Below are 16,135 nucleotides of genomic sequence, written 5' to 3' on the forward strand. Positions count from 1 at the left end.
CTTAAGTTTGTTTGTGGGAAGCAGACTCAAACTTAAAAAGTCAGAGATCATTCGTGGGAGGAATAAATTTACTAACTACACCATTCTCTAAATAAAATTCTCACTACGTGTATATATGTATCCATACAGACTTTTTATTTCGCAGAATTATGTGATTGTAATTTTGTTTTACATTAATATATAGATGATTTTCAAATTTCTATAATTGTAGTTTTGATTAAATAAGGGAAAATCTGATGCTTACCTTTACAAAAATAGAGTAAGAGAAAATCAATTCTTAATAGAGAATTGTTTCAGAAAACACTTATTTTTTAAATTTATAATTCTTAAATTATATATAAATGACCAACCCTAAGGAGTAGATTTAGAAGGAATGTGTATGTTAAAAAAAATTAAGTTATTGAAAAGTAATATCAATATATAAACTTGATGCAACAATTTTATAATATGGATGCACGTTTATATTACCATTGATGTTACAAAAATAAATGATACATATGACCTTTTATACAACCTTCCCTTCGAAAATCCTAGACAATAATCCAATATAGAGGGGGAGATATGAAGGTAGCTAGTAGGAAGTGAAAAACTTATATACAATATAGAGTGAAATATAGATCCAGTTTTTAATTTCTTAATCATGCAATATTCAAATTATGAACATCCCTTTTCGGTAATGTAAAAACTCATTAAAAACATCATTTTCATACCTATGTGTAAACTTAGAATATAACAAATGTAGAATCATAAGAATCTGTAAGTGACAGCAAATTTGTTTGAAAAAAGAAACGGATGATATAGTAAACTACTATAAAAATGACTATCACCAATTAAAACTCAACAACGGCTCAAACTTGTCGAGGATCACCAATGGATTACAGAAAATTCATGAAAAAATTAAAATCAAATCGATAATTAGTTGTCATTAATTATAGACTGAAAGAATAAAATCCATAAAACAACTATACTAGAATTTATTATCCCTCATCGCTAAGACCATCCATAATGGAGCTTTATATCATGCTGTAATGGTGTATAGCACCCCATAGCGCACGGCTGTACACCATTACGGTGTCGCTATGGGGTCTGAATTTTGAATCCTCGCGAAAATTATCACGCCTTGCCCCTTACTCCCCCACTCACACACATATATTTTCATACATATGTATGTATAATTGAAGGGGTTATATAAACCCACTTACCACTACACCATCTTTTGATATAAAGCCTCATAAAACCCTTTTCTTGCACTTTTCGCCATTTATCGCATAACGTCCCTAAAGGGATTTATGACTACACATGGCCTAATATGTCAGTGATTACCAACGAAACAATTACTAATTTATGGGTAATACATCGTTCACCAATCAGACAATGATGCATACGTCTGTGATTTTGCCACGTCATGTCGGCCAATTAAGATCGACGGTAATTCATATGTGCATTTCTTTACCAATACATCAATCAACCATATATAGTCATCCTTATTTCACGATATTATCAAATCCTACACATGACTCCAAACATCCCTAAGTTATCGTAGTATAAAAATGGGATGGGTATTTCCCAGAAATAGGTTTCTAGATAATATACAAATAAATAATGCTCCCATTGACAACATGCATATTGCAAAACAAAATTATATACGTTAGATCGATGTAAGTAATATGTCTTCTAAGCTGATTTTCCTAGTAGTTATGTCGAGTGCACAATGTTGTTAACAAGAGGTAAGTAATATGTCTTCTAAGCTATATAAAATTTTATATCTATTTGGTCCTATTTTCCCTTCAATTTACAAAGTTATTCAGATTATACACAATGTTGCACACATAGAGGTGGGAAGATGGGCACATTGGGTAACGAGTCAAAACAGGCTCAAACTAAAAGTGGCCACTTTATTGTTGATATTTGTGACAAATTTCCTCACTTTGAATCTTTAGTTACGTTTCAAATGCATGTGATTTGGTTGCATGAACCTCAATATTAGTAGAACCTACCTGTGGATGTTTGAGTTATTTGCTTCTACAATAGTTTATGCATTTAAATCTTATCTAATGAATTTGTTCCTTTCTTCCTTCCATGTAGACAAAGTTCCAAACGCGTGCTTTAAAAATTCAAACCATTTTTGGTGTCGTTGGGATACAACTTTTGGCGGGTCAGATGATGATTATAGTAGTAACCTTTTTTTATTACTGTTTAAACTTTCTATAGATTTTTGTAATGCATACTGCTTTACAAGTTTGTTTCTAATGTGTTACTTATACATATATGCCTGTATAATGTCACAAGGTTGATTATGCATTACGAGGGGTTTGCCCGATTCATGGATCGAAAATTCGAACCATAGCACTTATAAGGACATGTAAACTTTTTCTTCTTGAGTTTTTTGTTGCTCTCTGTTTAGTTATGTGGCCTAGATTTTAGTGAGTAGATAGGTTAAGTCATCGCTAGGGGTGCGTTTGAATGTGCATCTAAACTGCTTATTCATATTTAAAGTTGCAATAATCAGTTTTGAGTGTTTGAGTAAACTGATTATTTGAAGTCAAAATTATTAGATTTGTATAATCTCATAACGAGTGCTTGTAAGAATTTTACTTTGCACTCTAAAGTGAAATGTATGACATCGTATTCCATCATTAACACATTGATTATTTTGCATTTTTTTAAATGTATATTTAGGTTAGATGTTTCCTCTAGGTATAGTGGCATCGGTTGAAGTGATTTGATGAGAGACTAGGACATGTCAATTAGCGATTTTTATGTTTTTAAATGATCAAGGAGCGAAGGGAAGATTTAGGTAGCAAAACCTCCAAAACATGTTGTATCGGATTAAGATTGTGTTAAGCATCTAGATGTTTTTATTCCTCTATTCACTTATTATGAGTATCGTATTGTTTTGTTATTGTATAAATATTTGTACTTTAACTAATTTTTCAATTTTTTTTATTAATCGCTAAATTTTTAATACAAAGTAAATTATAAACACGAATCATAAGCACCCCAATAAGTTTACAAGCATGTCTACAACTTCACAATTCGTGATTAAGTTTATGAAAAGTTTATCACTCTTCTTATAGTGAAGACATTAATATGTCATGTTTTTTTGTATGATCTTAAGTGTGTATTAATCATAAATAATAATTAATATAAATAACTTCCTCGTGTCCGGGAAGCAATCCCGGGTGATAACCTAGTATACAAATAAATAATGCTCCCATTAACCACATGCATATTGCAAAACAAAATTATATACGTTAGATCGAGGTATAGATAATTCGGTAGGTATGTAACTATTAACAAAACATTAGTATATATAGCCAATCATATCAATCAGTCTTTCACCATATTAGTTAAGCCACTTAAAAATAATGAGGACCCCAAATAGTAACATGAACACAGGTTTAAGGAAAGGAAAATGGAGCCATGAAGAAGATCAGATGCTTATTGCTTATATCAGTAGATATGGCATTTGGAACTGGTCCCAAATGCCAAGATTTGCTGGTAAATATACAAAATTACAAACCCTAATTTCCATATGTAACTATTTTATGTGCTATTTGTGAATGTTTTTGTTTTGTAACTAGGTTTGTCGAGATCTGGGAAGAGTTGTAGACTCCGTTGGATGAATTATCTGAAACCCAACATAAAGAGAGGAAACTTTTCGAAGGAAGAAGAAGAAATCATACTCCATTCGCATTCGGTTCTTGGCAATAAGTAAGCATATATGTCCATTCTATTTGGTCATTTTTGCTTATATAATCAACTGCGAACCTATTGATCATCTCATGCTTTTGTTAATCTATTTAGGTGGTCTGCAATTGCATCAAAACTTCCTGGAAGGACTGATAATGACGTGAAAAACTTTTGGTATACTCATCTCAAGAAACGTGTTAGTCATTACAACAAGAATCCCGAAACACACGAGCAAAATGGCGAGAGTGAGTTCGGGTGCATTAACATGGACGAAATGGAACAGCCTGTTAATCATTTGAATAAAGTTTTAGAGTCTTGCTTGACTTATGAAGATGATATCTTTTCATCTAGCAGCAGCTTTCCCCATTATGACACCAGCTCACCAGGAACCATTGATGATCTTCAATGTTTCTGGCAACAACTTTCCCCATTTGAAAACTTGGAGCTTGGAAACACTCACCTGAACATGTTTTCTAATGAGTTCTTTTAATAAGGGACAGAAAAACATTATTAAAAAAAGGCTATTTTCCCTCCTTTAAAGGGTTCTTTTAATAATGAGTTCTTACCCACTTAGGGTTGTTAAAATAGATTGAAACTCATTCAAAAAAAAAAAAAATGGTTGTAAAATTGTGATCGGTTGGGCTCGGTTCATGTCACTTTGATTCGTCTAAGTTAAACGGTTTAACTTAAACCCATATATTTATGTTTTATATATCCCAACTTTTTTCATCATTCCACGGATTTGATGACCAAATATATAATTTTCATAGGTAATTTGTTGAACATTAACGACGTGTATATGTTTTGTAGTTGAAGTTTGTTAAAATCTTACTATCTACCCATGTGGTTTATGCAATTTTATTGTTTTCAATGTAGATTGCTTTTAAATTTTAATGTTCCAATTATACTGTTTTAAAGTTAGTTAGAGTTTAATTCATCCCAATGTTGTTTTTTTACCTTTTATGTGTATCACTAGTGAAAACTATATATATGAGCAAGCGGATTAGCTTACGAGTTATTTAAGATAAGTTCTCTAAAAACTCTGATCAAGCTGAGGTTATACAAACTTAAGTTCGAACTCGAGCCTATATTGAAACTTGTACAAGCTTAAACCCAAACTTCAATAGGCTCGCAAGCCTTAATAATAATTATTTATATAGATATAATATTTTATTTATTCCAATAAATATATAATTACATATAAAAATATATATATGTACACACACATACATAGGGTTGTCCAAACTGCTCGATGATTAAGTATCGTTCGAAAAATGCTTGTTCGATTCCCGCTCAATTTGTAAATGAGCCGCTCGGCTCGGTTCCATTTTTACGACTACGATCCAAGATCGGAGTATCCGACGGATCCTCCATCTTGCGGGGACATATTAAGGATAATACTAAAGTAAATAATAATAGTAGTAATAATAATAATAATAATAATAATAATAATAATAATAATAATAATAATAATAATAATAATAATAATAATAATGTTAATTATCTGTTTTTCCTTTTCTATTCCATTGTATTTTTAGATTGTATTATCCTTAATATATATGTATCCATAAAGACTTTTCATTTCGCAGAATTATGTGATTGTGATTTTGTTTTACATTAATAGATGATTTTCAAATTTCTATAATTGTAGTTTTGATTAAATAAGGGAAAATCTGATGCTTACCTTTACAAAAACGAATAAGAGAAAATCAATTCTTAATAGAGAATTGTTTCAAAACACACTTATTCTTTAAATTTATAATTCTTAAATTATATATAAATGAGCAGCCTGTAGGTCCCTCTCGGAGGATGAGGTCAAACCTTAACCTTGTTATGTGAAACACACTAGCAAGTGCGGAATCCAAGCTAGTATGCAAACCGAGATGAAACAAGCACAAACACAAGACACACAATATTCACCGATTAACACCACTTGTATTAATACGTATGAAAGGTTCGGTTACAAGCTCAATGTTTACAAATCAGTTTTGCAAACTCTCTAAGTGTATGTGTGTTCTTGACATAATGTTCTCTCTATCTCTCGAGTCTATCTTTCTGTCTCTCGTGTGTTGAGTGTCTCCAATGAAATGAACACACTGCATGGGTATTTATACCCAGCACAGAATGTCTGTCCGAAGGATCATGTTGACTACTCGATAGATGATCTATCGAGCATCCAGCTATCGAAGGATACACATATACCTCGAAGGATGGCATATCCTTCGAGGTCCATCTGCATCTATCGAGAATAACTTTCGAGCATATCGAAGGATCTAAATCATCCTTCGATGTCTCATCCTTCGAGACAGACAATTACAACCATATTCAAACTGTTTGTCCAAGTCAAACCAGGAGGATGGTTGACTTGGTCAAACTTACAAGACTAACAAAGACATCGTTTTACATCGTGACCGAATACAGACAAAGTACAGACACAAGTGCACCAACAAACTCCCCCTTGGCTGTAGCTTTGTCTCGATCTTGATCATCTTTGATCTTCGTGTCTTCAAGACTCTGATGTCCTTTCAAGTCTTCAATGTCGGAGGATCTTCAAAGTCTTCACGTCTTGAAAGCAGAAAGTGTATCAACAAACTACCCGTATCATGTAGAAAGTGTGTTGACAAACTCCCCCTTAACATAAGCTCCCCCTTGAGTTATGCTTGTGAAATACTTGATCTTTATGAATTGAGATCCTTGTGGTGTTGATGATGGACAGCGGCAACTCGAACATCTTGATCACTTGAGTGCCTTCACGTCGTGTCTTCATTCCGAAGCTTGTCATCGACTATGTTCTCCTTGCCTTTAGAATCTGCACATGCAAGAAATCTAAACGCGTAATGAGAACAACTGCTTGGAATATAGTTAGAATAAACAAATGACACACGTATGACCATGTCACAATCAAACACCGTCCGACAGTTTGAAAGTTTAATAAATTTGACAGTTTTAGTGTTTAACTTTCAAAAATTGCAAATTTCGACCGTTTATGAAGATTTAGTCAATTCGGTTTTCGTTCAGGTTTCAGGTAACGAAGACTCGAGCTCCAACATCGTACGATCGAAAATAAAATAAAATAGAAATAAAATCTTTTTGGCTTTTATAAAGTTTATATTAAAACTCACCTAAAATATTTTTGGAATTTTTGAATTTTTCAAATGTAAAGACTGAAAGCAGTAAATAAATATATACAGACATTCTTTTTGCGAGTTTCGAGGGTAAGAGAATCATATCAGTGTACGGTCATGCCACAACGCTCTTGTTGTTCAATTAGTTAACATTAAGATAAGCATCCTATAACAATTATCGGTATTGTTGTCCACTTAAGCTCAAAGGGGATACGTTAAGGTATGATTTATACTTACCGACCGGTGTTCATCCACATCACGACACATTCCCGTATCAAGGTATGCACGAGGGTTCATCTTACCGGTGAGTATACCGATTATCATTTGTTTGACCGTATATGATGTGAGATTCTCACTTATTTTGATTTGAAAACAAGCCCTATGTGATAAAATCACTTATTGATGAGGAACTTGATTTTCATATGCATGAGGGGCACAGGAGCAAGTCCGTGAACAGGTCAGTACTTCCGTACAGCAGAGAGACGAACTTGACTCCCGGATAAATGTGATATATTATCACTTATTTGATATGGACATGTGATTGTTTATCACTTATTGAGGTCGAATGCAGTATGAGATATGTACACGTATGTATAGTATCATGGAAGATCTAGACTTGCGTCCCCGTTATTTTTCGGTAAAAGATACAACCATGATACCCAGATGATAAGCAGCATAAAGACCGAATATCTCAGAACCTCGGCAATCTATCAAACGAAATTTCGGTACTAAGACCATATGCCAATGAATGGTTCCCACCTGGTCTTCAGTCGGTTTAAGTTTATATCACCCTGCACACTTTAAAATGATTGTAAGCCTACCGATACATCTTATACAGAGCTGCTTATCGATTTTCATTTAAGGTTTAAAGAGGTTTGGATAGACCACTGATGTACTATCATTTTCTCTTTTTCTCGCCAGGAAACTCATTTTTGTTTTTCTATTGTTTTTGTGTTTTTGAAATTTTTCGATGTTTTTGGATTTTCAGATTTTGGATTTACTCCCCCTAAAATCAATAAACTAAGATAAATTTAAAAACACAAGGTATTTACAAAAATGATTTTCCGATGTTGGTTTACTCTTGCTTGACCTTAATGCCGTTTACCAATAATAAAAAGTCAAATCTTGATTTGTCAAATGCTTTGGTAAAAAGGTCGGCACGTTGGTCATCGGTGTGGACCTTAACAACATCGATTAGCCTTTTCTCAAAGCAATCACTTATGAAGTGATATTTGATTTCGATGTGTTTGGTCTTTGAGTGCTGCACAGGATTTCTAGTGATCTGTAAGGCAGCAGAATTATCAACGTAAATAGGAGTAGTTAGGAGTTCAAAACCGTAGTCCCGCAATTGTTGTTGAATCCAAAGAACTTGGGAGCAACAACTTGAGGCAGCAATGTATTCAGCTTCGCATGTTGATGTAGCGACGCACGTCTGCTTCTTGCATTGCCATGTGACTAGGCGATTTCCTAAAAACTGACATCCAGCCGTTGTGGATTTGCCGTCGATTTTGCATCCGCCAAAATCAGAATCACTGAAGGCGACCAATTCAAAGTTATTATCCCTAGGATACCATAGACCGGTGTCAGGGTAACCCCTCAAATAACGAAAAATCCTTTTTACAGCTGCAAGATGTGAGGCATTCGGGTTAACTTGATATCTGGCAAGCAGGCACGTTGGGTACATTATGTCTGGCCTTGATGCTGTGCGGTACATAAGAGATCCGATCATTGCGCGATAGTATGAGGGGCTAACAGCTTCACCCTTCAAGTCTGGAGTAATTCCGTGATTTAGTGGCAGTGGGGTACCAATGGGCGTTGCATCAGACATCTGGAACCGGCTCAAGATGTCACCAACATATTTAGTCTGATGGATGAATATCCCAGACTCAGTTTGTTGCACTTGTAGGCCCAAGAAGAAGGTCATTTCCCCCATAGCACTCATCTCGAATTTATCCTGCATAATGCGCTCGAAATTCCTACACAAGACATCATTAGTAGAACCAAAAATAATATCATCAACGTATACCTGTACCAGAAGAAGATCTCCATCTTGTTCTTTGATGAAAAGAGTACAGTCGATAAGACCTCTTCGAAAACCGTTCTCCAGCAGATAGTTAGATAAGGTTGCATACCAAGCTCGCGGTGCTTGATGAAGACCATAGAGAGCTTTGTTGAGCAACCAAACCCGATCGGGATGGATAGGATCTTCAAAACCTGGGGGCTGTTCGACGTACACCTCTTCTTCAACCACACCATGTAAGAATGCACTTTTGACGTCCATCTGGTAAACCTTGAATCCTTTGAATGAGGCATAAGCCAGAAAGATCCGAATAGCTTCCAGACGTGCAACAGGTGCATAGACTTCGTTGTAGTCGATCCCTTCTATCTGACGAAAACCTTGAACGACTAAACGAGCTTTGTTCCGGATAACAACTCCGCGGTCATCCTTTTTGCATTTGAAAACCCAACGGGTACCAATCTTCTTGTAACCGGCAGGTTTCTCTACGAGTTTCCAGACACCAAGCTTCTGGAACTGTTGCAGTTCTTCCTGCATTGCTTCAACCCAAGAGTTATCTTTCATGGCTTCTTTCCAAGTTCTTGGCTCTTCCTGTTAAACATAACATGCGAAAGACCAATCGTTTTGTTGCTCGGATTCTCGAATAGCTGCATACAAGCCTGCATTGTTGTTGTTTCGTAACATGTTTCTTGTTTGAATGCCACTTTGCACATTTCCGATGATGTTTTGTTGAGGATGGGTATTATGAATCCTTGTTTCTGGATTATCTGGAACTGGAATATTTATACCCAGGTTGTTGAGATTGAGATCAACAACTAAATCAATGCCCGGAATTGACGAAGAGGATGATGCAGTTGCTTCAGCTGTTCTATGGGTATCCACTGGAGGAGTACCCTCTGAAGTACCATGAACTGCTGTTGTTGGAGCTTCTTGATCTGCATCTAGAAATTCATCATCCTCTGAAGATTCGTTCAATTCAGCAGCATCGTGAAAATCCTCATTGTCGAGAGTATTATTGTTCACCGAAGATGGTTCTTGATTGACAAGAATTGGACGAACCACCGGTGAAACTGTTGCATTGTCACTCTCGAAAAACATCCTTGCCGCAGCACTTTCTTCAACGGCTTCAACATTGATCGAATTGAAAAAGTCATCGTACTCAAACATCCAAGGTTGACCAGGACATTTGACTGGCAAAGTGTGCCTTTGTACTCTGACCTCAGACCATTCCTCGACCCTTTTAGTCTCTAGATTCCAGACTCGTAAGTTAGGGGTGGCATACCCAAGAAAGTATCCCTCAATTGCTTTTGCCCCAAACTTTCCATTAGGATCGATGATTGTACATGGAGCTCCAAACGGTTCAAGATAAGACAAATCTGGTTTCTGTTTTTGAAGAAGCTCAAAGCAGGTCTTATTGTGCCTTTTGACTGTAAGGACTCGGTTCAACGTATAACATGCAGAGGCCACAGCTTCAGTCCAGAATGGAATGGGCAACTGCGACTCTACCAACATAGTCCTAGCAGTCTCGATCAATGTGCGGTTCTTACGTTCAGCGACGCCATTCTGTTGAGGAGTATAAGCTGCACTAAACTCATGAAGAATACCCTTTGAAGTGCAAAACTCCGCCATGGCATGATTTTTAAATTCAGTACCATTGTCGCTACGTATCCGCCTAACCTTCAACTTATACAAATTCTCAATCTGAATGATCAGGTTTTTGATAATACCAAAGGTTTCACTCTTGTGTGCCATGAACGCCACCCAAGAAAATCTTGAATAATCATCCGTAATCACGAGGCAGTATTGATCATTTCGAATACTCTTGTGCTTGACAGGACCGAACAAATCCATGTGCAAACGTTCAAGAGGAACTGCCACTGTGTTGATCTTCTTAGTAGGCTGTCGTTTCTTCGTTTGTTTTCCCTTCTGGCACGAAACACAGACGTCTTGAAGATGGAAGTTTTTGAGGGGAACACCATTCACCAATTCATTTGAAACCAAATGATTCATTTTGCGTAAGTGAATGTGGCCCATCCGTCTGTGCCAAGAGATTGAGTCTTTTTCTGTGGCTTTTGAAACGAAACATGTTGCTTGTGCAGACGTGGTAATAGCTTGGCTCATATCAAGGACATACAAATCATTTATCCTTGGAGCTGACAAGAGAATCCATTCTTTTGGAATTTTGAAGCCGGGTTTCAGCACATAACATCCATTAGCATCAAAGTGTACTGAGAATTGCTTGTCACAAATTTGAGAAACACTAAGAAGATTGTGATCAAGTTGTTGCACAAAGTTGATCTTGTCAAAGCTGACAATCCCGTTGGATATCATTCCTTCACCCGTAATATAACCTCCCTTATCTCCAGCAAAAGCAACATAACCTCCTCTAATAGATTTGACGTCGTAGAGAAGCTTCATGTCGCCTGTCATGTGCCTGGATGCCCCACTATCAACAATCCAATGACTACTGATAGTTCCTCCTGGAACACCCTGCACATGAACTCAAATGATTAGTTGGAGATGGGGACCCAAGCCATTGTGGTCTTGGGTCTTCCATTTTCATCAATAACAATAACTTCTTGTCTTTGATGATTGGTAAATTGTGATGGTCCCCCTGATTCATTAACCGTTTTTGGTTTCCATGTCTGTTTTGTTTTACCAGTGTTGTTCTTTAAAATTTTAACTTCATGGTTGTCTGAAGTTTTTGAATTGTCTGGTTTTACAGAAACAGCTGTTTTGTTAACCACATCGGTTTTAATCGCCTTTTCAATTTTCTTGACCTGTTGGCATCTCTGTTTCATTTCCCTTTCTTTTACAAGTCGGGGATCTTGTTTTCCAGAAACAGATCGCTTACGGTCAGTTTGGTCATGGGGAACATCAACTTTTCCTTTTTGTTTATGAAGATATGGACAATTTCGAATTATATGTCCAATTGTTCCACACTCAAAACATGATCTTCGTTCAACAAACCCCGAAGTATCATGTGATCGTCTTGCCGATGATGTTGAACTTTGTGAACCCGAGGTACTAGGCTTTGAACTGGTTTGTTCATTTCTTTTCAGAACAGCAGCTTTCTTGACAAAATCTAAGTTAGATTTATTTTCAAACGTTTCAATTTTGTCCGTTCCCGTCGATTTCACAAAGTTTACATTCTTGTTTTTCTTTTGAATCGGCTTCTTTTGTGCTTGAGCCGGTGATTTTGCTTTTGGCTTGGTGTGATTTTGCTGTTTCTGCACTGTTGGTAATTTCTTGTTGCCAAATTGTTTTCGAATTTCGGCCTTTGGAATAGGAGGACACTGTGTAGCTGTAACACGTGGTCCTGTCTTTCCCAAAAACTTACTTGTCGAGTTTTCAAAAACTTTGCTGATTAAGGATTGATTCACATTCTTAATGGGAAAGTCTTTGTCTGAATATATTTTATCATTACCAATAAGAGTGTACAGCAAGTTCACACTCTCCGACTCTTTTGCAGACGAGGACTCAATTGCAACAGTCTTAGCGGGTTTTGCAGGAGGATCACATAGAATGTGATTCTCGAGAGGTATGTCCTCATTTTTTACTACCGCATCAGACTTTGCTGGGACAGCATCATCAGATTCATCATCAGAAGAATCAGCATCCTCAGTAATGACTGGAGGATCCTGATTCAGTTCAGCAGAAGACACACATGTATCTGCTGATACATCCGAATCTGATGATACTTCCTTTGTATATCCGAGCCCTGCTGCAAACTCTTTCACATCTAGAGGCACAGATGGTTCAAAGAACACTCTGTCCTCCTCATCCGGCATGGCATCATAATTATGTCTCACTGGTGGTGGACAATTTTTATAGCCTACGCACGTGACGTCCCTTTTCTCCTTTTGGACATCAATGATGTGATCCAACACATAGCTAGAACTCAAATAACTATCTAACTTGAGTTGGATTGCCTCACTTTCCGTTTTTACACAAGCCATTTCTTTTTGCATTGTCTCAAGACGAGATATATACAAATTAATGTCAGTTTGTTTTCTGGAAACCATTTTAGTTAACTCGGTTTTATCTTTCTTTAACTTTTCAATTACCGATTTAAACTCCTTTTCATGGTTTTCATAAAACATATTGGCTTCAGTGCATTTAGAAAGATCCACAGTCAATTTCTGATTGTGAATAAAAGTCACATCATACTTTTCTTGCAAAGCTTCATGCTTACTTTGCAAATCACACAAATTCTCATTCACTGTAGTATGTTTGTCTTGCAAGTCAAACAAACTAGCTTGTAAAGCATCATGTTTGCCTTGCAACTCAGACATACTTTTCTCTACATCAGCACATCTAGCACGCAACCTATCACATTCATCACAATTTACAACAGTGGGTTCATCGACACATACCTGACTTGATGAACCGTCGACATTAGCCATAAAGGCTGAATGGAGAGAAGACGAAGAATAAGCAGCTTGATCCACCAGAATAGATCTTTTATCACTTAGTGCTGCAGCTTCCTCCAAGAGCTCATCAATGTCAGCATCAACCGAAACATTTGCTGTCTCACCCACATGATCATCACCTGAACTGGATGATTCTTCATCAACACTCCTGCTATACCCAGAAGAATCTTCATCTTCAGAAGATTCACCACCACTGGCGGAAGATTCTCCACCACTGGTGTGAACTGCTTCCTTTACAATTCTAGCAAAACAAGCTGTACCATCCTGAGCATCACCACTCAACTGGATTGACCAGTCACAACCTTCATCCACTTGAACCACAAGTGCCCGGTTGGCTTGGTTGTTGACAGGCACTAATGTACGTTCATTGTTTCTGTTCTGGTTCTGCTGGTTGCCTTGGTTTCTGAAGGGGTTCTGGTTCCCGTGCTGTGCTGGCTTTGTACACTCCCTTTTAAAGTGACCCCGTTCACCACAGTTGAAGCATTTTACTGCCTGTTTATCGAACCCATACTTGGTGTCTCTCTTACTCTCCAAGCTGGTTCTGCCAGTACTTTCCATGAAATCCTTTGCCCTTCTTACAGCACTAGCAAAGGCCCACTTGATATCCATCAAGTCCATCTCTTCCTTATCAATCTGCCGATAGTCTTCTTGTGTCAGATTAATGTTGCCAATCTGACCTTCTATTAACCCACAGTACGCGCTCACTACAGTGTTAAGCAGCTCCATGTGTTCCCTTGCTACTTCTACACTGACCTTTGAGAAGCTTGAAGTGTCGAGCTGCACTGTATTTGGTTTTGATTGCTGACCAGCAGATGATGTTCCTCCATAACACGCATGTTGTTGTTGAGCAGGAGGAGGAGGAGGTGGTTGTATTGGATTTCCATACATGTCTGTGGTGGGAGGTGGCTTAACAGGAACTTGCACTGGATTGCCATACATATCCGTGCTTGTGACAAACGCCGTTTGTAGTGGAGCATGTGGACCGGTTCTTGCAGACGAAGAGCTGGAAGTTCCATAATACATTTCTGGATTTTGTGGCAATGGAACTCTTTTCGCCTTTAATGTTTCCTCCTGATCCTTGTTTTCTAAAAGCTGCACGAAGTCGTTGATGTTTGTAGTTCTCAAGACTCCGTTATACTTCAGGATTTCCAAGAAACTACTCCATTGGGGAGGCAAAGCATCAGCAAACTTCTTCACCACTTCTGCTGTAGTTGTTGCTACTCCAAAATTGTTCAACTCTGTAAGCAAGTGATAAAACCGGCTTGTCATGTCTCCCAAAGACTCCTTATCCATGCACGTGAAACAGTCAAATTCTTTCTTGAGAAGATCATGACGCAATTGACGTGTTGCTTCATTCCCTACTCCTCTGGTTTTCAACCCGTCCCACAGCTTCTTTGTTGTCTTGAAACTGACAAACTGGTGGTAGATATCTTTGCTTAACGCCTGAGTGAGAATGGCGTATGCTTTCTTTTCCAGATCATACGTTTTCTTTTGATCTTCAGGAAGATCGGCAAACGTAGCAGTATCTGAAGCAGCAACCTCTATAGCTTGATCGAAATCTGTAGTGAAACGTATCCACAGTTCGGTATTTTGACCAAGAACGTATGTACGAAATCTGTCAACCCAGCCCGGATATTCATTTAAATGCATCAACTTTGGAGGTCGATTCAAACTTCCGGTTTCGCTTTCGCTCAATAAGATACTTTGAATGCTCGGAGTTTGATTCGATACTAATGCCCATTGACTTGACGATATGGCATTTGCTTGTTAAGATGTCGACACCGGAGACTCGGCCCATGAAGGAGATAAACTTGTACTCGTGTACTTTCCACTGTCTGGAGCCGGTGTACCCCACCATGAAGGAGTGGAACCTGTACTTGTGTATTTTCCACTATCTGGAGCCGGAGTTCCCCACCAACTCGGATTCATGTTTGAACAGAAAAATGAATTCTATATGAATATCTTCGAAAGATAACAGCCAGCCGAAGGATCCAACCTCGAAAGACAAGACAACACAAACTTGTTAAATATAAACAGACAAGAATCGAAGGATCAACACTTGTTCGAAGGATCAACAGTGTTCGAAAGATCACTGTTGAATTTCGAACAATGATTTCGAAAGATTCACAATTTCGAAAGATTCACAATTGAAAGATCCTTATCTTTCGAATATATATCCTTATCTTTCGAATATATATCCTTCGAATAGATTCCCTGGATCGAAGGATAAGTCTCACACTTCGAAGGATTGTTCGAAAGATGATTATCTATCGAAATTTCCTTGATCGAAAGATGATCTTTCGATTTCGAAGGATATCCTTCGATCGCTACTGACACAACTGACAGAAAGTTGACAGGTTGGTGAAAAGGTGATGGGTTGGTAGAAATCTTTCGGCAGAAAGGTATGGTCAGACCCTACCTTTTCACCAAACAGGATTTGACTAATAAAATATTCCTGAAAAGGAAAATCTTATCCAGAACCCGGTCACCGGAGATAAGCCAGAATTTTGGCCGGAAATCACCAAGTTTCTTAAAAACAAGTTTTAAGTTACCCAACCCGACCTTGAACACACCCGGTAAGTTTAGAACACGTTTTTATGTCAAGAAAACCAAGAAAAACACTAAAAACGGGTGCTAAACCAAGTGTCCAAACACTCCAAAGTCTTGTACAAACCCGGTTTTTAACAAGGAAAAGAGTCACGGCTCTGGTACCACTTGTAGGTCCCTCTCGGAGGATGAGGTCAAACCTTAACCTTGTTATGTGAAACACACTAGCAAGTGCGGAATCCAAGCTAGTATGCAAACCGAGATGAAACAAGCACAAACACAAGACACACAATATTCACCGATTAACACCACTTGTATTA

At 37.5% G+C, this 16,135-nt stretch overlaps 1 protein-coding gene across 1 annotated transcript; it reads left to right on the forward strand.

Annotated features, from left to right (window-relative positions):
* The first annotated feature begins 3,368 nt into the window (after window positions 1–3,368).
* On the forward strand, window positions 3,369–4,183 carry LOC110913753 (transcription factor MYB53). The gene is made up of 3 exons (XM_022158600.1): window positions 3,369–3,501; window positions 3,585–3,714; window positions 3,808–4,183. Exons 1-3 carry the CDS (start codon window positions 3,369–3,371, stop codon window positions 4,181–4,183), a joined length of 639 nt encoding a protein of 212 aa, XP_022014292.1.
* Window positions 4,184–16,135: the final 11,952 nt, after the last annotated feature.

The sequence above is a fragment of the Helianthus annuus genome, chromosome 1 (assembly GCF_002127325.2).
Source record: "Helianthus annuus cultivar XRQ/B chromosome 1, HanXRQr2.0-SUNRISE, whole genome shotgun sequence".
Lineage (NCBI taxonomy): Eukaryota > Viridiplantae > Streptophyta > Magnoliopsida > Asterales > Asteraceae > Helianthus > Helianthus annuus.

Excerpts from the sequence above, each read along its gene's own strand:
- LOC110913753 (XM_022158600.1), top strand. The coding sequence starts at position 3,369 with ATGAGGACCCCAAATAGTAACATGAACACAGGTTTAAGGAAAGGAAAA. Across the intron at positions 3,502-3,584 it reads CCAAATGCCAAGATTTGCTG|GTTTGTCGAGATCTGGGAAG; the intron begins GTAAATATACAA and ends TTTTGTAACTAG. Across the intron at positions 3,715-3,807 it reads CATTCGGTTCTTGGCAATAA|GTGGTCTGCAATTGCATCAA; the intron begins GTAAGCATATAT and ends TAATCTATTTAG.